The following is a 19,658-nucleotide window of genomic DNA, read 5'->3' as shown; positions in this document are numbered from 1 at the left end:
AGTGCTTCCCTCGCCCCGGGGGTTACGGGCGTCGATGCATCTCTGGCGGGGAGGAATGCTGATCTTCCAACCTGCGGATAGGACAAGACCTACGAACCTTCCATCTTCGTCTTCGTTTCCGGGGTTCCCTAGCATCCGTCGGAAAACATGTTACATTGTCGACGAGAACCGTCCGGCTTCATGCGACGCCGTCTCAAACAGACACACTTGACAGATGCAGGGCAATGCCGGGTCGGACCATCTGAAGAAGCCAAGCTGTGTGTCTCAGGCGCACCGCCGCCCTCGCCTCTGATGCTTGCCTACTTGCCGACCGGGTCGGGTCTCGAGGAAAGCAATCTCTGGCTCCCCCGCCGCCGGCGCCGACTCATGACCCCATGGCCTGTCTTCTCGGCCCGCCCCTTGTAGCCGACTTCCGTCCGTCTCCGACTGGCACTTCCCGGCTTGTGAGTATCTCCGGTCTCATGACGATGTGGGCGTTTGAACGATGCAGGAGCACGGCTGGTTCTGCTAGTAAAAGCATCGGTCTGACTATGATGGCGTTACCGCCGCCGCCTGCTCGACCTGTCTGTCGTTCTTGCGTTTTTCCCGTCACCTAATGTCCCTAGGTTATGTGGGTAGCTCCCTGTTTTCGATGTATGGAAACAACTTCAACAACAACGACCGTGGAAATTCACGAGTTGCAAGTGTAACTAACACGCGGGTGCTCACGTGTCGTATGCAAGTTTATGAATTCTTGCGCCTCGTTGTAGACCCGGTAGTGCCATCAAGTCCTATTCAATTTAAACATTCTATCTGTAACTCCAAGGAATCAATCTCGAGCTCTTAAATGTTCACAAATGCATTGATCCGGCACGCCGAGTGACTCTTCGGCGACGGCGGGGCTTGACGTAGGCAGCCACAGCGGTGCCCCCACCGCCATCCCAGCCGTCGCGGGGGATTTGTGGCGCTAGCTCACCTCAAAAAGATGCCTGCTACTTCCGTCCTTCCATCTCGTCATCATTTCGCCGTGGCCAACACTCAATCTCTTCCGCGTCACACCACACCCAAACGTCTGCCACCACTAGGGAACCACCGAGAACCGACGGTGCAGGATCAGACATGTCGTTGGTGCAACTATCTCGTCTTCTCCCCCTCCCCGAGGAGGAGTTGAAACAGGTGCTCGACTACGCAACCACCCTCTCAAAGACCGAAGCCGCGGAGCACTTCAACAACCTATTGGGCGACTCACCCCAGGCCGTCGAGTTTATTTCCTCCTTTAATTCGCGAAGGCAGGACACGAAGCCTACGGCGCCGGCCCCGGCACCATCGTCAAACAGCTCGAGCGCCCAGGCACCGGCACCCAAGGCATCGCGCGGCCCGAAAAAGAAGAAGCAGTCGAACCTACACACCCCGGCCGCGAGACAGGTCGACGCCGCACCTCCGCCGGGGGCTAGTTACAGCAAGAAGGACCGGGAGGAAGAATACTATGGCGGAAAGAAACCCACCCAGCCCGCGGAGAGCAGCGCGAGCACATCGGCCAACTTCAAACAATCGCTCAAAAGCGCAAACCCGCCCCCGCAGCAGCAGAGGACGGCCGCCGGCTACCTGATATCCGACAAGGCCAAGCCCAAGTCGAACCCCGTCTCGCGATCGTCGACGCCGAAGCCGACGGCCAAGCCCACAAAGGTGTCGATTGCTGGCGGTACGCCTATGGCAGGCGCATCAACGGCCCTGAACGACCTGGACGCGGCGATTCGCTCATTGGAGCTGACGACAAACCCCACCATGGGCGACGATCCTAAGGCGAGGAGGTGCAACTGCGTGGCCACGCGGCACCCGCTCCAGACGGCGGCACCGAACTGTCAGTCCTGTGGCAAGGTCATCTGCGTCAAGGAGGGCCTGGGACCGTGCACTTTCTGCGGCACTCCTCTCCTATCGTCGGAGGATGTCCAGGGAATGATCAGGGAACTCAAGTCGGAGAGAGGACGCGAGCGCATGGCGGCGGACCGCGAGGCTCACAAGCGCGCCGAGGTCAGCAAGAAGCCGGCGCCGTTCAGCCAGAACAACAACAGCAGCATGTCCGAGGCCGAGAGCAAGGCGCGGGAGCATCGCGACAAGCTGCTGAACTTTCAGGCGCAGAACGCCAGACGAACGACGGTGCGGGACGAAGCGGCGGACTTCGACGTCAGCGGGGCCATGGCGGGCAGCGGGGGCAACATCTGGTCGACGCCGGAGGATAGGGCCAGGGAGCTTAAAAGGCAGCAGAAGATTCTCCGCGAGATTGAGTGGAACGCGCGGCCCGAGTACGAGAAGCGGCGGCAGGTGGTTAGCATCGACGTAGTAGGCGGGAAGGTAGTCCGGAAGATGGCGGCTGTGGAGCGACCGACAACGCCGGAAGGAGAGGATGTCGTGGTCCACGAGGACGTCGACGAGAACGATTACGTCGGCAGTCGGAAGCAGGGCGGAAGTAATGGCGGCGGTGGCGGCGGGGGCGGCGCGTTTAGTCACAACCCATTGCTGGGCGGGTTGATCAAGCCAGTATGGGACGCCAAGGGCAAGGACAAGGCAGCGCAGCTCGAGGGCCGTAAGGACAAGAAGACGCAGTGGAGGAGAGTACAGGATGACTTCAAGGACAACGAGGCGGTGATCCTGGACGGCGGTGCGCACGGGCACTCGACCACAGCGGACGAGCCAGATTGCGGATGAGTCGGCGGTCGGCGGTCGGCAGAACGATGGCTCAGGAGTGTGGGCATGATGCTGTTGCTGGAATGCCTGATGGATGAGACAGACACTGTCACTGAGACTACACCAGCATGCCAACGACGAGGGCGTGTAGATGGACACCCAAAGAACAAGGCATTGTGTTAGACGGAGGTGCATTCTAGAGGCGCATAGACGACATGGCATGGCTGGACGAGGACGACAATTCGAGGATTGTGTAACGACCTGAATGAGACATGACTTTTCTATCGCGGGGTACATATAAGGGTGCATAAAGGGCTCCCAACTAAGATGTGTATGTTACGGAGATTTCTGATGTCTGGTGGCCGGATCGGCCGTTTGACTCGGACAGACATGGGCCCGTGGTCACCAACCAACACGGAGGATTCAGGGGCCAAGTGCGGACGGCCCAATGACGGGTGTAGAGGGGGCTAGGAAGAGCAAGTTTGAAGTCGGGAAAAAGCAAACATGGCCCGTTGAGAGGCAACCTTTGTGAGGTTGTGCAGCCCTCGCGGGAGCGTGAAGTGAGATACCTCGGTGGGTACCTAGGTACATGGTCACGTAGATACATGGTCATGTGACTTCGTGTCTTTGACCTGCTGAGTCAAGCCGAGCGGGAGGTTTGGCGTGTCGGTTTCAGTCACGTTTTTTCCCTTCCTCTTTTCTTTTCTGTTTGCGAAGCCCCAGAACGCAGGGGCGGGACCTTTTCATGGGCGTCGTTCCTTCCATGGACCTACCCCCATCGCATTTGCCTGAGATACGCTTATTGAACCGCACAGTTTCCATTCAATAAACCATCTGACCGGGGGATGCGGGTCACTTGGGCTCCACGGATACACTAGAAGGTCAGAGTAAGGAGCAGCTGCGTGGTTTTAGGGGTCGCGGGTCAGTGAGTGACAGGGGGTCTCAGTCGCCATTGTTACAGCGGGGGATGCCGCCGCAAGACACGCCAGCCGAGACACCAGCAATGGCTCAGTGGCTCCCCGCCCGTTGATAATCCCCGTGCCCAGGTACCTCGCTGCCTTGGTTGGCAGGTAAGATACCTATCCTTAGCGAATCGCCCTACAGAAAGCCAGGGCAGTTCAGCGGCCAGTGCCAGCGTCGTGTCGCCTGTACCCGTAGGCTGTGTGACCACCTCGCTCCAATGCTCCACCACCTCGATCCTCCTCCTCAGCGTCGCAAGCCTCTCTCTCCTGCTCGACTTCGCTCACCATCACTCCTCCACGACCGTCCCTCTGTTTCTCAAGCCTCCCTCCCCCGCGGCCTTCGTAGCCGCACATCATCCTTAACGGCGCGCTTCCAACAGTCGCCGCTCGTCATAGAGGCAGACAAACGTGCACGTTCAGACGTTCTGTCGCTGTTGTCGCTTGCTTCAATCCGGCGCATGTCCAACGCTGTGCGCTGTCCGCCTTCCTCTATGGATTCCGCCTCGATCCCACCGCGGCTGGGCCACATGCACGACCCCGACCGTCGACAACACTTCCAAATGCACCCGTCTGCGGCCCTGCAAGATGCGGCATTGTTGTCGGAGAAGCCTCCTCGACGTGCCCTGCCCGACTCGTCCCGCCCGCAGCCGGCCACCGCCTCAACCGACGACGCGCTCAACAGCGGCCCAGATGCCGCACCAACCTCGGGCGACGCGACTGCGAATCACCTCCGCCCACCACACCATCACCGCACCGCCGTCCATGACGACCGCGACCGCAACCACCACAACCACAACCACAATTACCAACATCCTTACCAGCAGCTCTACCAGCCTGTAACGCAGCAGCGCCAACAGCAGCAGCAGCAACAACAACAGCAACTGCAACAGCACGATGCCGCCCGCACAATAGACGCCCAATCAACGACCAAAACACCACTTGTTGTTACCTCTGCTGCCGCGGACTCCGACTCCCACCGCGACCGCCCCTCCTCTGTATCACAGGATTCTACAGTGTCCGCCGAGACTGCCAACGTCTTTACGCCGCCCGCCAGCCAGGGCGATATGCCAGGAGGAAACCCTAATGGCCACACCTCCAGCCAAGAGTCCCAATTACTCCAGCTGTCCCATATCGCCGCCGCCCAGGACAAACTGGCCGAGGACAACGTTTTGGCGACGGCCCGCAAGCGTATGGCCGATGGCGCTCTCAAGGAGCACACTTCCCCTGTTCGTATGGGCCATTCCAGGAACACGAGTACCGTGAGTATGGCCTCCACGACAGCCAGCAGTATGGGCGATGTAAGTAGTGGTCCTTCCCCTCCCCTCCTCTCCCCATGGCATCTTGCGTATATATGGCACTTGCGCTGATCATTCCAGTGGTCCACCGACCTTAAGACGCGCCTGTCATATGCTATGCTCAAGGTAAACCACGGCTGGCAGTCTAACTCGATAGACGAGGTCGAGTCCATGGCCTCCCAGGCCGCCTCCCCGGCCTCGAGCCATTCAACATTACATGGCCGCCAAGACATGTCGGCGAGTCCCCGCGCAAATATGGCCCGCTACGTACCTACTAGTGCTGCCAGCGCTGCCACCACGGCGAGCTCGAATCCGAGCCCGGCGACCTACGAGTCCTTCTGGAAAGATACCCAGAGATCTGCCCACAACTCAACCTCTCCGCCAGCACCGGCGCCTGCCGCGAACGCTCCCACCCTCGCGCCGCCGGCTCCCATCCAGCCGTCAAGGCCAATGGCCAACCCGCGCCGGAACTCGAATCCTCGCTACACCCCGACCCTCCTCTCACATTCTCACAGCGCGTCGCCGCACACGCCCGGCCAGCAGAACAACAATGCAACGCCAAATCAGAGGTTAGGCCGGACTCCGCTCATCGATCCCATCCTCTTCTCACCTCACCAAAACGTTAGGGAGCAGGACGCCATCGAATCTCTCATTTTCATGAGCAGCCCCGGAAACTCGGCCAATATGAAGAACACCTATCTGTCGTCCATGGCATCCAACATTCCGGGCCGCCACGCCTTGCCGAGCTCCCAGCCGCCTCGAAAAAGCCTGCCGTCTCAGCGGCCCCTAGCACAAAAACGCGTCGGTTTCGAGAGGAGCCCTGGGGGCATGACGGCCGTGAGCGACATGGACGTCGACATGGACTCGCCCCAGTCGCGCGGCCCCGTGAGAAGACGAATCAACGGCAGCGCGAGCTTCTCTGCGGGGACCCGGCCCAGCACATTACGTCCTCAGCTCTCCCTCCCGGCGGCTCTTGGCAGCACGTCACGACCACGGCCCCGTTTGGCGGATGCCGACATTGAGCGGATGATTGACCAGGCCGCCCAAGCTGGGGACAGCTCAGACGACGATGACGGCGAGATCCAGATCCCGGCGAGAAGCAGGCAAGGGGGCGGCCCCGTCGGCGGCCCCGTCGGCGTCTGATTGTAACGGGAGTGACCTGGAGATACGATCGAGGGTCAAACGTACCTGGGACGGATTGCATGGGCCCGCGCTGTGTTTTTACGAAGCCCACCGGGGTTATTGGACAAACGCGATGATGATGACGACTTAATTTCTTTGGGATGCGTATACATCGCTGCACATTGGGCGAAGTTCAACTGACGGGCAGGCTGCTCTTGTTACAAAGGCATATCTTTTTACTGTTTGTCTGTTTTTGGGTTGTCCCGCCTCATACGAAGAGCGGGCTCGTTTTGGGAGCATCAGAGGCCGCGAGCCTCGACGGGGTTTGAATACCGGAGTTTTCATCTAGGGTGTCAATTGCATTGCATGGCCGCGGCCACAATAGCATCGAACGTTGAATCATTGCATGGGATGACGGGCCCTTCTGAACAAAGACAGCCCTTTGATTGCAAAAATCTAGTAAATACAAGTATGATTTACACGCGTCTTGCGACGCTCTTCAGAGTTATATAGAGAATCGGCAGCGATGCCCATCTGGCGTCTACCCAAAAATCCCATCCGTTCCCAAAATCGGTACACATGGACTTGATCCGAAACCATGCAGGTATATAGCAAAAAAACAGACAAAACCATGACTACTACAAGTACAGTCTCATTCCCTTTCCCAAACGCCGGTCGTAATCAGAGAAGAAGAAGGAGAAGGAGGAAAAAAGAAAAAGGAGCAGAGGAGGCTATCAAGAGGCTTTACCAGCCATGGTGGCCGTGGCCTCCGTGGTGACCTCCGTGGTGGCCTCCGTGGTGGGGCGGGCTGTGATGCCCGTCGCCGTGCTTCTTCCCGCCCATTAACGAGCCGACCAGGCCGCTGAAGCCGCCGGACGAGTGGTGACTTCCGTGATGCGGGGGGCCAAAGTGAGGCGGGGGCGGGGGCGGGGGTCCGTGGTGTCCGTGGTGGCCGTAGCGTCCGCCGTAGTGGTGAGGCGGCGGAGGCGGGGGTGCATGATGGCCGTGATGGCCGTGATGGCCGTGGTGGTGGCCGTGTTGATTGCCGTGGTGGCTCCCGCTGAGCCTGTGCTCGATCTTGTTCGCGACCACGGCGCCGCCCAGCGCACCGGCCACAGCGCCGAGCTTGCCGCCGAGGAACTTCTTGCCGACGTAGCCGCCGGCGGCACCGCCGCCGATGGTGGAGACGAGGCCGCGCTCGCCGTCCTGGCCGCCGAGTTGGGCGTCGGAGCCGGCGGGTCCGGTGGAGCGGGAGCGGTGGTGGGAGGAGGAGGAGGAGGAGAAACCGGAGCGAGGGCGGTCGGAGCTTGCGGAGCGCGGGCGGTAGCCGGCTTTGTCTATGAGTGGGGCCGAGAGGTATTGGCTGCCGCGGGAGGAAGAACCGCCCGGGGTGTGGGTGTTTTGGCGGGTGCCGCCGTAGTACTCTTGTGCTGACATTGGGGCGACTGAGGTAAAGCTCTGGTCTATGTAACGCACTGGTTGGTGGATGATTGTATGGTTTGAGTGCGTGTTGTGTTCTTTTATGTGTGTGGTGTGTGATGTGTGTGTGTGTGTGTGTGTGTGCGTGAGTGTGTCAGTACACTTCGTATGTGAGGCGAAGGCGATTTGATGAGTGAATGTTGGTTGAGTGGGAGGAGAAACGAAAAAAAGACGTCACGAAGAACGAAGGGGCACACGACGTCTTAAGTAACTCGATCGTCCCAGGATGCAGACAGTCCGAGCAGATCCCAAAAGCGACACACGCGAGACAAGGCATGACTTACTGGGAAGAACCTAAAAGTTTCCAAGCATGATGGATGGATCCCGGCGTTGCGCGCTGGGGCGGAGCTATCGTACTGTAGGGGAGGGGCTCGTTGCGTAAGATGGCCCAGGTACACACACACGGTCCATCCCTCCACGTCCTCCTCCACACGCGAACCCCGTAAGCAGTGTATACATCACACTTGGACATGGCAACGGAGTCGAGGGAGGACGACAGCGGAAGAGGTGTTCGTGCCTTGACGAGCGAGCGGCTGGTCTGGCGGCGCTAGTAGCGAGACAGGCGGTCATGATACCGAGTCTTTGGGACTCGTCACGGGGGGTTTCTCTGCGGTGTTGTCTCTGTGTGGAAGAGACGTCTGATGTGCCCTCGTCATTGTCGTCGCATGCCGAGTGAGTGAGGCTTGAATGGTTTCGAGTGAGGACGTAGGAGTGACCCTATTCTCTTCCCCTGTGATGTGGGTGTGTTCCTCTGCAGCGGCACCCACCCCTGCCTAGGTTTGCTTGTTTGTTGCTTATTTTGAGGTCTGCAGGGTAGAATTCAGCAGGGAGGAGTGAGTGCCGTTTGGATACGTCTCTAATGGCAATTAGTATCAACCCCGGCGCTGATGTGACGAATCGTTCACTAGCTAGGCGGGGGAGATGCGAGATTGCCGACGGGGGTTTACACTGACACGCAACTCGTGCACTCCTGTATTCGGAGGAGAATGTGGATGGGAAGAGCGCACGCAGCTTGGGAGTTGAGGCTTGGGAGAGAGTTCGGGGGAGGCGGTGCGCTAAGCCCCATGGCCATGTGACCCCACTTTCCCTGGGTGGTCGGTTTTCTTTTCAGCGTTAATGTGCCGTACCGTACGGATACAGACCAGCATAGATAGAGTACGGATACGTTCCGATGATATGCCTCGGCGAGTCCGGCGCTCTCGCTCTTCTCTTCCTTCTCATTTCAGGCAGACTCACTCTTCACTCAGATACCTGGCTAAGATAGGTAGATATCTGGCATCTCACCCGCTTTTGCTTCTCTCAAAGCAGCGATAATGGCGTCGACAGTCATCGACGGGTGTTCTGCCACCCCTATGACCTCATTCAACTTGCTGTCCAGCTGCCGTTCATCGCTCCTCCCGACCAAATAGGTAGACTCTGAGGGCGCAAGGCCGGCTTCAACCTTTGTCCCAAGTCGCCCGTGAAAAGCATCTTCAGATCAGACGCCGAGCCTCGCCCGCTCACGACTCCGCCGCCATTTTCTCACCTCACACCACGTCATGTTTTGAACGCAAATACCTTAATCTTCGCGTTTCTCCACGGGCTCATCGATAACTCACAAGCCAAGACGGCAGACCCGGCCTCGCACTGCAGGGTTTCCTCTGTTGACGCCCCGACTCACGACAGGCATGAGCCCGGTTCGGTCTGAATGTTCCATTCTTCCCGGAAGATGCGCCCACCCCGCTTCCTTCTAGAACGAATCGAAACATGTTCTACCCTATGCTCCCCGCTCCCCGAGCACGACCCTCGCTCCGGCCCCGCACGTTATACAGGACAGGGGTGGTCGGCCGGATACTCGCCCACATTCCCGAACGCGAGGCCCCGGACTTCGGCGCCATCTTCCGCCAAGCCACGATGCGTGTCATTCGGACCGCAGTAGGACTTGTTTGCGCAGCGGACTAACGAGACACGACGCCTCACGTGAGGGATTCTACCCGGGCCTCATTTTGTTGTACAGTACGTATTGTCAAGGCTCATCAAATTCATATTCAGCAATGTATGTCACCTCTAGTCGTTGGATGGGCGGCTACTACAAGTCAGACCATGTCGCTACGGAACACAACATCCCCCAAGACCTGTGCTCGACACCCCGCGCCCTCACCGCAAACGCGCCGACTGGCACGACGACACAATAAACGTATCCTCCAGTCGGAGATTGCGGCTCGACGCCCCGACCCTCGCGATGAACGCGCCGCTCGGCACGATCCAGTTCTGCCGCCCGACGTCCCAGTAGCTCAGATCCTTGCGCCGCAGGTGGAACGTCGCCGTGCCCGACTCGCCGACGCCAAGCCGCAGCTTTTGGAAACCGCGGAGCTGCTTCGGCGGCGACTCGGGCGCGCTAGGCGGCAGCGTGATGTACAGCTGCGCCACCTCGGCACCCGCCACGCCGCCCGTGTTCGTCACCGTCGCCGTCACCGTCGCCACGATCTCGAAGAGGTCCGCTCGCCCGCCAGGCACCACCTGGCCGACCGCGGGGCCTGCCTTCGCCGTCGACGTGACGCCGATATCCGAGTACGTGTAGTTGGTGTACGCTGTTGCCTGTTGTTCAGTATCGCATCTCACATCGTTTCTCTCCGAAGTCGCCCCAACTTACACAGTCCGAAACCAAACTCGTACCGCGGCTCGATGCCCAAGAAATCAAAGTGCCTATAGTCGATGAATAGGCCCTCCCTGTAGTTGTCCTCGTCCCCCTGGGACACGGCGGTGCCGTAGTCGGCGGCGCTTTTGCCGATGGTGTACGGCAGCTTGCCGTTGGGGTTCGTCGCGCCCCAGAGCACGTCGACGAGCGCGTTGCCCGTCTCCTGCGACCCGAGCCCAGCCCACACGACGGCCTTGACGCCCGGCTGCGCGAGTACCTTTTCCAGTATGACGGGCCCCGTGCTGTGGACGACCACGATAACGTTGTCGTTGGCCGCCGCCACCGCCTCCACGAGCTCGTTGCCTCCGTGCCAAAAGTTTAAATCGAGCCTATCTCCGGGGTTGCCATTTACATTGATATAGCCCTCCCCTGAGTCCGACGTGACGAAGACGAATGCCACGTCCGCGCCGGCCGCCGCCGCCGCCCCCTGCGGCCCGTCGTCCGTGCTGCTCGCCACCACCTCGGTGCCGTCCCGCTCCGCCCGCTCCCGCATCGCGTCCAGCGGCGCTACAAGGTACGGGTAGTCAACGGTTCCTGACCCCCATCCCATTCCGAGCGTGCCCGTGTTGCAGCTGCGGTCGTAGCAGGCGTTGATGCCGTCCGGGTTGTTGACGGCCGAGGAGCCGACGACGGCGATCTTGCGCGGGGCTTTCAGGGGCAGCACGGCCCCATCGTTCTTGAGGAGGACGATGCCGTCGCGGGCCGTCGCGCGCACGTTCTGCTTGTGGTCGGCCTGCACGTCTGCGGCGAGGTTCACGGGGGGGTATTCGCCCTGGTCCTGGCCGAGGAGGTACCAGGCGGCGAGGATGCGGCGGACCTTGTCGTCGAGGGTCGACAGCGAGACCTGACCGCTCTCGACGGCCGCCTTGAGGCGCGGGCCCCACCAGACCGAGTCCGGGTCGTTGGCCCAGTTGGCGTTGGGCATCATCATGTCGAGCCCGGCGTTGGCGCCGCTGACAGTGCCCGTCGTGGCGAACCAGTCCGTCATAATGTAGCCGGGGAAGCCGAGCTCCTGCTTGAGCAGCGTCTTCATGACGGCGTCGTTCTCGCACGCCCACGTGCCGTTGACCTTGTTGTACGAGCACATGACGGACGCCACGTTGGCCCGGACGGCCTCAGCAAACGGCCAGAGGTACAACTCATGCATGGCTCGGTCGGGGACGTTGCTAGAAATGGTTTCCCGGTTGAGCTCCTGCTCGTTGGCGATGTAGTGCTTCGCCGTCGCCTGCACGCCCACCGACTGCATGCCCTCGATCGTCTCCTTGGTCGCCACACCCATGAGGTACGGGTCGGGGCCGAAGCCCTCCCAGTTCCTACCGGCGTTGGGGATCTGTTGTTGTTTGTCGTCTTTGGTTAGTTCTGGAAGGCATGATCATGATCAGGTCTGTGGACTCGACTCACCTTGCCCAAGGCGCCGCAAGCGGGCCCGAGCATGACGTGCACGCCGACGCCCCTGGCCTCGGTGGCCTTAAGAGCGGCGCGTTCGCGGATCAAGTCAATGTCCCATGTCGCCGCCGCCTGGATGCCCGGCACGAAGGCCGTGACGTTGCTGGCGTAGCGGACGCCGAGCGGGCCGTCCTGGAGGCAGAGGGAAGGGAAGCCGATGGATGAGGCCGGCGACGTGTTGCCGACGCAGAGTCCCTTGCCCCAGCCGATGCCCGAGACGATGCCGATCTTCTCGTCCAGGGACAGGCGGGGCAGCGCCGTCTCGGCCTTGGCGTAGGCCGCGTCCCATTCCGGGGACCGGCGAGGGCCCGTCGAGTTTTGCGCGGCTGCGAGGGTCGTCGCCGCGGCGATGAATGCCACCTTGGAGAGATGCATTTCGGTTCAATGGGGATAGGCCGTCGTGAAAGGTGACGCTGGAAGAGAGCAGTGCTACACTCCTCCATGCACCTGCCACCTTCGTCCTATTTATACATCCCCCGCCACGCATGTCGGTCTGAAGCCTCACGAGCTCTCCCCGCCCTTTCCCCCTTTTCCCCGCCCGCTCGTGCAATGACGATCTGTACCATTCGACGTGCTGGAACCCCGCCGACAGTCCAGCCAAGCTGCCGAGCAGGAGGGAGGGCGTCCATCCGGCAAGGTCAAGTTGGGCCGGGCTAGGGCCGGGCTCTGGTTGTCTTGACGATGCCACGCCCCGCGGCAGGGACATGTCTGGTTCCGAAAGTCTACAGGTTGGTATATTGCCAGCTGCATTGCTTTCTCTTGGCTACGTATCTCGGTCCGGTTAAGTTAGATTTCTTCCAGGGGCGAAATGCTCGGTGGCAGCATCCTGCGGCTTGACATCAGCCACCCCTCACTCACTCACTCACTCACTCACTCAATTACCCAGCCCGAGATACTTATGAAGCCATTGATTACCGACTGCTCGGGAGGTCGTTTCAAAGGCCAAGTTCCCATTGTTCCTCACGTAGGCATAAGACGACTCTGAACGGCCACTTTACAATGCAACGTCAGGTTCAGTAATCGTTTCTCCTGTCGACATTGAAGGGCGGTTTTGCTTCTCATGTGACATTGACGCTGCTCGTTGGGTTGCATTCGATCTCTTGGGTGCCCGGGGTGCTGATGCGGACGATGGGCCCAGAGAAATGAGGGGAAAAGGGCCGGTTGCAGTAGTGTAGGCCAGGAATGAATCTGCCCATGCCCATGCATATTCATGCTGGCTGAATGAATTCCCGCGAATAGCTGGTCACTCGAGGACATCGGTCGATCGCTGGCCGTCGTCCAATTGCGACGAGGCGGTTGTATGCGTGAGAGAAGGAGAGAAAGAGAGTGAGAGTGAGAAAAAGAGTGAGAGAGAGAAGAAAAAAACCCTCAGCTGGTCTGGTCTGGTCTGGTCTGGTCTGGTCTGATTCGAAGTGGCCCGGTGGAAACGTCGAGGTTAGTGGATGACGTTGTGAATCTTTGGACATATTAAGTGCCGGTCTGCTTGCAACCCCGCGTTGGCATGCCGCTCATTTGGCTCCGGGGGGGACGGCTGTGTCGGAGATTGGGGGCCCATTCTAAGTTTTCTCCAAAAGGGAACGAAAAGGGAAGGAAGAGGGATGAACTTTTCCGCAGCAGTCCTGACGAACAGTAAATGATGATGGCGGCGTCGTGCCGAAGATGTTGTGGCTCCGTGCTTGTTCTCGCCAGCCCAGCTGCTGTGTGCCGTCGTTCCGTCCTGTTATCTGACACTGGCCTGCGGGTAATGTCTGTTGGACGACCACGGCCGTCATAAACCAGGATTGCGGTGGCGATCGGATCTATACGCAACGTTTGTGCTCCCGTCGATTGGCTGTTTTATACTGTCATTCTGTGCAACTTCAAGCTTAAACTTAGTTGGACCTAGTACGAGAGAAACAGCATGGTTATTAGGAGTGAGCAAGTATGTGGTGCAACAACATCTTAAAGGGGGGGTTGTTAACAGTCTCAAGATTATTGGCGTGACCCCACAGCAAAGCAATCAATATTGCAGTAACTTCACACACCGTAAGTAAGCAAGTAGAAAGATGATAGAAGCAAGTCAAGCATGTTCTGCTAGAGAGAGAAGAGACGAAAGTTGGACAGACTTCGTAATCCCAGCTGTCAAAACCAACCCCTCAATTCAATAGGAAGAATTATCATATATTAGTTATGTTATAGAAAGGACACAGGACTGAAAGCTTTGGAACGAAAGTTATGTAAACTAAGGTAACTTGTTAATAAGAAAGAAAGCATGCCTCCAATGTGTGTGTGCAGCAAGCAGGGCTTCCGAATTTGGGCAAAAATGACGCAAAAGTGAAGATGCGGCCAGTGTGGATTTAACACACGACCTTCAGATAGATTGAATGAAGTTTCACTTCAGTCTGACGCTCTCCCAACTGAGCTATGTCCGCCACGATCTTCGATGCACAGCAACGTCAATTGATAGACTAACAACTGTTAGCAGCAAACAGCAGATACACTCGATTACAATGCGCGTGATGTCCTCACCACCGTCATCACGATCGTACTCAATGACGAACAGGGCTTTTTTTTCTTTCAGGTCTCGTAGCAAACGTCCACATAGTTACAGCGCTCTTTGAAATATAAGAGTCACACATACCTGCAACGATGGTCCTTGGCAGCCGGCTTGCCGATTGAGCTCCTCGGCATTATCACTCAGAGTCATCGTTCACTTGCATGGATTATTGGAGCTGGACAAGGTGATGCCAGCCGACATATTCTTATCGACGCTCAAGACTTTAGATCAATTAGGCGGCTGGATGCAGTTGATGGGTTGGTTCGTGACTTCTTAAACACCAATCTCAAGCCCGGAACTCAATCTTTGATACGCTTGAAATCTCCTGGCACATGCCAAAAAAACAAACCGAAATGGCTGCACCATGGATATGAGTAGACTCCAAACGACTCGGCTCTAACACTCGTCGGCTAGGCTCGGCGACGCGAGCCCATTCCGCAGTTCACCATGACACTAAGCCCAAAAGCTAATTATTGCCGGCCCGCGCCCTACAGGAGACATGCAGAGACGCCAATCATTCCGAAGTCCTGGCGGGTCGCAGCGGGCCACAATTCCCAATTGGAACCCAACCCATGTCCTCCGGGGGAGAGCTCTACTATCTAATAACTCACTATCTAACGACAGCGGCATCAACAGTGACTCAAGGCCGTTGAGAGTAAGACTCATCAGATGCCTTCAAATGGCGATAAAAGCTTCCTGTTCGGCTGGTTGAAAAAGCACAAATTGACTCGGTTGATATCTATCACTGCTCAACGACTGTTTTGTTACACAAACCGAGCGCATCACTCATCCATCTCCACTTGAAGAACCACCAACCTCACCATCATCTGAGAGCATCTGCATCATGGGCGAACTTGTCAAGGAAACGAGCCAGCTTCAGCTGAGCTCCATCCCATTCGGCAAGCCAATGTTGAAGGAATTTCTCATTGACCCAGCTTACCACAACATGAACCACGGTATGCCCTCGTCCCATGAACGACCGACCAACCCTTCTCATCAGCTCAACTAACACTGCCCGACTCTCCTTCCTTCCAAGGCTCCTTCGGCACCATCCCCCGTCACATCCAAACCATCCTTCGCTCTTACCAAGACAAGGCCGAAGCACGCCCCGACCCTTTTATCCGCTGGGAGTACCACACGTACCTCAAAGAATCTCGCCAGGCCGTGGCCGATCTCATCAACGCGCCAGTCGACTGCACCGTCTTCGTCCCCAACGCCACCGTGGGCATCAACACCGTCCTCCGCAACCTGATCTGGGCTCCCGACGGCCTCGACGAGATCCTCTACTTCTCCACCGTCTACGGCGGCTGCGCCAAGACTATCGACTACATCGTCGACACCCGCCTCGGTCTCGTCTCCTCCCGCAGCATCCCCTTGACGTACCCCCTCGAGGACGACGAGGTTGTCGCCCTCTTCCGCGACGCCGTCGCCCAGAGCCACGCGGAAGGCAAGCGCCCCAAGATCTGCCTCTTCGACGTCGTCTCCTGCCTGCCGGGCATCCGGTTCCCCTTTGAGGCCATCACCGCCGCGTGCCGCGAGCTGGGCATCTTGAGCCTCGTCGACGGCGCCCAGGGCGTCGGCATGGTGCCTCTCGACATCGCCGCCCTCGACCCGGATTTTTTTATAAGTAACTCACCTTTTGCCCCCCCCCCCCCCCCCCCCCCCCCCCCCAACACCACCACCACCCCAACCCTTTCTCGATATGCCTCCCACTAACCACCAAAAATTCACAAGGTAATTGCCATAAATGGACCTTTACCCCCAGAGCATCTGCGGTGTTCTATGTTTCCGAACGGAATCATCATCTTGTGCCCTCGACGATACCAACCTCACACGGGTACGTCCCACGGACCGGCGTGCAGCGCCACAACCCGCTCCCGCCGAGCGGCGAGCCGCCTTTCGTGACCAGGTTCGGCTTCGTGGCGACGTTCGACAACAGCCCCAACCTATGCGTCAAGCACTCCATCGAGTGGCGCAAGAGCATCGGCGGCGAGGACAAGATCATGGAGTACCTCTGGGCCCTGGCCAAGAACGGCGGGAAGAAGGCCGCCGCCATCCTGGGGACCTTCATCCTGGACAACAAGTCCGAGACGCTGACCAGGTGCGCCATGGTCAACGTCGCGCTGCCGATCGTCATGGGGGCGGATGCCGAGACCCTGTCCGTTGGCCCGGACGGCACGATCACGGTTCCGGAGAAGGAGGCCTCCGTCATCGTCAACTGGATGCTCTCGGCACTGGTGAACGAGTACCTGACATTCGTCGCCCTGTTTTGGCACCAGGGTCGCTGGTACTCGAGGATCTCGGCGCAGATATACCTCGACGAGACGGACTTTGAGTGGGTTGGCAACACCATCAAGGAACTCTGTCAGAGGGTGGCGAAACAAGAATACAAGGTTAAGGCCTAGGAGGCTGCTAAAAAGCTGCTTGTTTACCATGCAGGCTAGAGGGCGCTAAGAGTATCTAAGCTAGAATGATATTGACCTATGTAGGTCCCGTTGTTATTTAGATATAACAATTGTTGGGGGTCGATTCAATGTGTATTTTGCCTTCACGAGCTCATTGCCCCCGTGCCACCCCCTTTCCCTCAGCATCAAGCTACCTACCTAACTTGTGCAACAGCCGACATCAAGTGGCAACGCGGACGATACATACCTAGGAGGCATGTTAAGACAATGCTGCAATCGGCAAGTGAATTGGGGCAGCAAGAGCCAGACTCCATCGGATTTCCAGAAGCTCTGCCCCAGCAACGTTGGTGCCTGCGCTTTCTTACGGGGCCACTCCGTCACTGTGGCTGTGGCATGGAACGTGATGGTCCCTTCAATCTTGTAGTTGGCCTTCAAGTGGGCAATAAACACAGAGAAGTTGAGACATTGAGAGGCAGAAAACACGTCTATTTAAGAACGCTGATTTAACTAGCGTAGAACCAATTGGATCCAGCAGTCAAGACCAGTCACACAATGCAAAAAAGAAAAAAACCCCAGCAGTAAAAAGCCCAAGCACTATGCCCCATTCTCATGCTGTTAACCCAGTAAGGTAGCTTGTTTAAGAACACACAGTACTATAGGATTGGTATGGTCTATTGGAGATGGCTTCGCCGCCGTCAAGGTCTATACCATCAAGGTCTGTGGCAAGAACTCTCAACTATAGAGGTATTGAACCTTGAGATGCAGGCTTTTCAGATATACATGGTCGGCAAGGATGGAATCTAGGATTCTCCTATTGACTGTACCTGCAACCTGCGAAACCTGCGATCCAGATGAATCATCCCTCAGCTGCACAAACCCAAAGCAACCAAATCAAATCCTTCTTTCCAATCCGATCAAGCCATATCTATACCTCAGTCATGGCCACACTCAACATAGACAACCCCTTCAACCTGCCCTCCCCGAAAACACGTCTATAATTGAAGTTTTAGAACAACTAGCAACATAACAATAGGGCCATGCCCCCGTCTACTCATCATCCGAGTATTGGATCAGGTCATCATCAACATCCATGGCCTCGGGGGCCGGGGGGGGAGCGATGCGAGGGTCTCCCCTCGACACCCTCAGGCGGGGTTCGCGGGGGGGGCGGTTCTTCTATGTAGAGTGATTAGAGAAGTTGAAAGGACAGGAGATAGTGTATGACATACCTTCCGAAGACTATTCTGTGGGAGGGGGCCCTCTGCAGAAGAGGGTCCCTCTGCAGGTGAGGTTGTTCTGCTGGAAGGAGCCGTTCTGCTGGACAGGGCCCTCTGTGGGAGAGGGTCGCTCTGCTGGAGAGGGCCCTCCCCTCTACAGGTAAGGTTGTTCTGTGACAGAGGGTTGTTCTGCTGGAGAGGGCCCTCTGCAGGTGAGGGACCCTCTGAGGGGGCCGATCTGCTGGATGGGGCTGTTCTGCTGGAGAGGGCCCTCTGTGGGAGAGGGACCCTCTGCGGGAGAGGGACCCTCTTCAGTTGAGGTTCTTCTGTGAGAGAGGGCTGTTCTGCTGGAGAGGGCCCTCTGTGGGAGAGGGACCCTCTGAGGGGACCGTTCTGCTGAGGAGGGCCATCTGCAGGTGAGGGACCCTCTGAGGGAGCTGTTCTGCTGAGGAGGGCCCTCTGTGGGAGAGGGACCCTCTTCAGTTGAGGTTGTTCTGTGAGAGAGGGCTGTTCTGCTGGAGAGGGCCCTCTGTGGGAGAGGGCCCTCTGTGGGAGAGGGACCTCTGTGGGAGAGGGACCCTCTGAGGGGGCCGATCTGCTGGATGGGGCCGTTCTGTTGGAGAGGGTTGTTCTGCTGAGGAGGGCCCTCTGCAGGTGAGGGACCCTCTGTGGGAGAGCGTCCCTCTGTGGGAGAGCGTCGTTCTGCTGGAGAGGGCCTTCCCCTCTGCAAGTGAGGCCGTTCTGTGAGAGAGGGTTGTTCTGCTGGAGAGGGCCCTCCCCTCTGCAAGTGAGGTCGTTCTGTGAGAGAGGGTCGTTCTGCTGGAGAGGGCCCTCTGTGGGAGAGGGTCCCTCTGCAGTTGAGATTGTTCTCTGAGAGAGGGCTGTTCTGCTGGTGGGTCCGTTCTGCGGGACAGGGCACTAGACAGAATGTTATTAGGAATGTGGCACAGCAGGAAGCATGGTGACGTACGGAGAGGAGCTCCTCCTCGAGCTCCTCAACCTGCTTGCGCAGGAGACGAAGACGGTTTTTAAACTGTATGTCATTGTTGTTAGCAATTATGTTCATGTAATCATAAACAAAGAACGTAGACTTACATTCCGTTGTGCTATTTGCTTCGGGTCGTGATGGCCCCCGTGACTACAACAGCCGCCGCGAGAGAGGGTCGTTCTGCTGGAGAGGACCCTTTGCGTGAGAGGGTCGTTCTGTGGGAGACGCCGCCGGCAAAGGTGGCACTGCCATTGAAAATGGTAGACTGGTCATACCATTAGAATCATGCCGAATAGGAAGGCGTTTCGGAGAAGGCTTACCATTGCGTGCGTGTGTGTGTGAGGGAGAGAGAGAGAGAGAAAAGGGGGAGGGGACGGGCGTGGCGCCCGTCGGAGAGGGGCCGCCCCCGAGGCAGTTGTCCTCCTGCCCGCCGAAGCGACAGTCAAGGATGTTCACGAAGGGTTGGTTGTAGAACGGTAACACAATAATGATCCCTCCGCTGGTTCAAAGAGGGGGAGAATGGAGCGGTGTGTGTGTTTGCGAGAGAGAGAGAGGGGGGGGGGGAGATGGAGGGGGGGGGGAATAAATAAAGGGACGACTGTGCGAAAGAAAAGAAGGCCAGGGGCATAGTCACGGGTTGCTTAATTCTGGGAAGGCACCAGTTTCTCAGAGGGCACCTATGTCTTGGAAGGCGCCTGTTTCTTGGAAGGTGCCTTCCACTCTCAATAGCCATGTTTACCTTTGGCAGTTGCTGCGAAACTGCACTGGAAGGAAGGAAGGAACCCTTGGTACACTTGTTGTGTATGAAATGTGTCACGGACTGCAAGACTCCCGGGTTATGGTAATGTACACAGTATTCATGGTGATTAT

At 57.9% G+C, this 19,658-nt stretch overlaps 6 protein-coding genes across 6 annotated transcripts; 3 read left to right on the top strand and 3 right to left on the bottom strand.

The window, feature by feature from the left end:
* Positions 1-1,098: 1,098 nt before the first annotated feature.
* On the top strand, positions 1,099-2,685 carry CH63R_05303 (C2HC5 finger protein; the record flags this gene model as incomplete). The annotated part of the gene is made up of 1 exon (XM_018300278.1): positions 1,099-2,685. The coding sequence occupies one exon, from the start codon at positions 1,099-1,101 to the stop codon at positions 2,683-2,685; it is 1,587 nt and encodes a 528-aa protein (XP_018161524.1).
* A 1,432-nt stretch (positions 2,686-4,117) lies between these two features.
* On the top strand, positions 4,118-6,064 carry CH63R_05302 (uncharacterized protein; the record flags this gene model as incomplete). The annotated part of the gene is made up of 2 exons (XM_018300277.1): positions 4,118-4,885; positions 5,003-6,064. The coding sequence occupies 2 exons, from the start codon at positions 4,118-4,120 to the stop codon at positions 6,062-6,064; spliced, it is 1,830 nt and encodes a 609-aa protein (XP_018161523.1).
* Positions 6,065-6,787: 723 nt separating this feature from the next.
* CH63R_05301 (uncharacterized protein) lies at positions 6,788-7,480 on the bottom strand (the record flags this gene model as incomplete). The annotated part of the gene is made up of 1 exon (XM_018300276.1): positions 6,788-7,480. One exon carries the CDS (start codon positions 7,478-7,480, stop codon positions 6,788-6,790), a length of 693 nt encoding a protein of 230 aa, XP_018161522.1.
* Positions 7,481-9,658: 2,178 nt separating this feature from the next.
* Positions 9,659-12,020, bottom strand: CH63R_05300 (Glycosyl hydrolase family 3 N terminal domain-containing protein; the record flags this gene model as incomplete). The annotated part of the gene is made up of 3 exons (XM_018300275.1): positions 9,659-10,092; positions 10,155-11,529; positions 11,601-12,020. 3 exons carry the CDS (start codon positions 12,018-12,020, stop codon positions 9,659-9,661), a joined length of 2,229 nt encoding a protein of 742 aa, XP_018161521.1.
* A 3,005-nt stretch (positions 12,021-15,025) lies between these two features.
* CH63R_05299 (Aminotransferase family protein) lies at positions 15,026-16,586 on the top strand (the record flags this gene model as incomplete). The annotated part of the gene is made up of 3 exons (XM_018300274.1): positions 15,026-15,137; positions 15,218-15,808; positions 15,916-16,586. The coding sequence occupies 3 exons, from the start codon at positions 15,026-15,028 to the stop codon at positions 16,584-16,586; spliced, it is 1,374 nt and encodes a 457-aa protein (XP_018161520.1).
* A 1,047-nt stretch (positions 16,587-17,633) lies between these two features.
* On the bottom strand, positions 17,634-19,111 carry CH63R_05298 (uncharacterized protein; the record flags this gene model as incomplete). Its single annotated transcript, XM_018300273.1, has 4 exons — positions 17,634-17,759; positions 17,813-18,718; positions 18,771-18,833; positions 19,064-19,111. The coding sequence occupies 4 exons, from the start codon at positions 19,109-19,111 to the stop codon at positions 17,634-17,636; spliced, it is 1,143 nt and encodes a 380-aa protein (XP_018161519.1).
* Positions 19,112-19,658: the final 547 nt, after the last annotated feature.

The sequence above is a fragment of the Colletotrichum higginsianum genome, chromosome 3 (genome assembly GCF_001672515.1).
Source record: "Colletotrichum higginsianum IMI 349063 chromosome 3, whole genome shotgun sequence".
Classification (NCBI taxonomy): domain Eukaryota; kingdom Fungi; phylum Ascomycota; class Sordariomycetes; order Glomerellales; family Glomerellaceae; genus Colletotrichum; species Colletotrichum higginsianum.
Note: the sequence above shows the minus strand (reverse complement) of the source record. Positions and strands in the feature narration are given on the sequence as shown.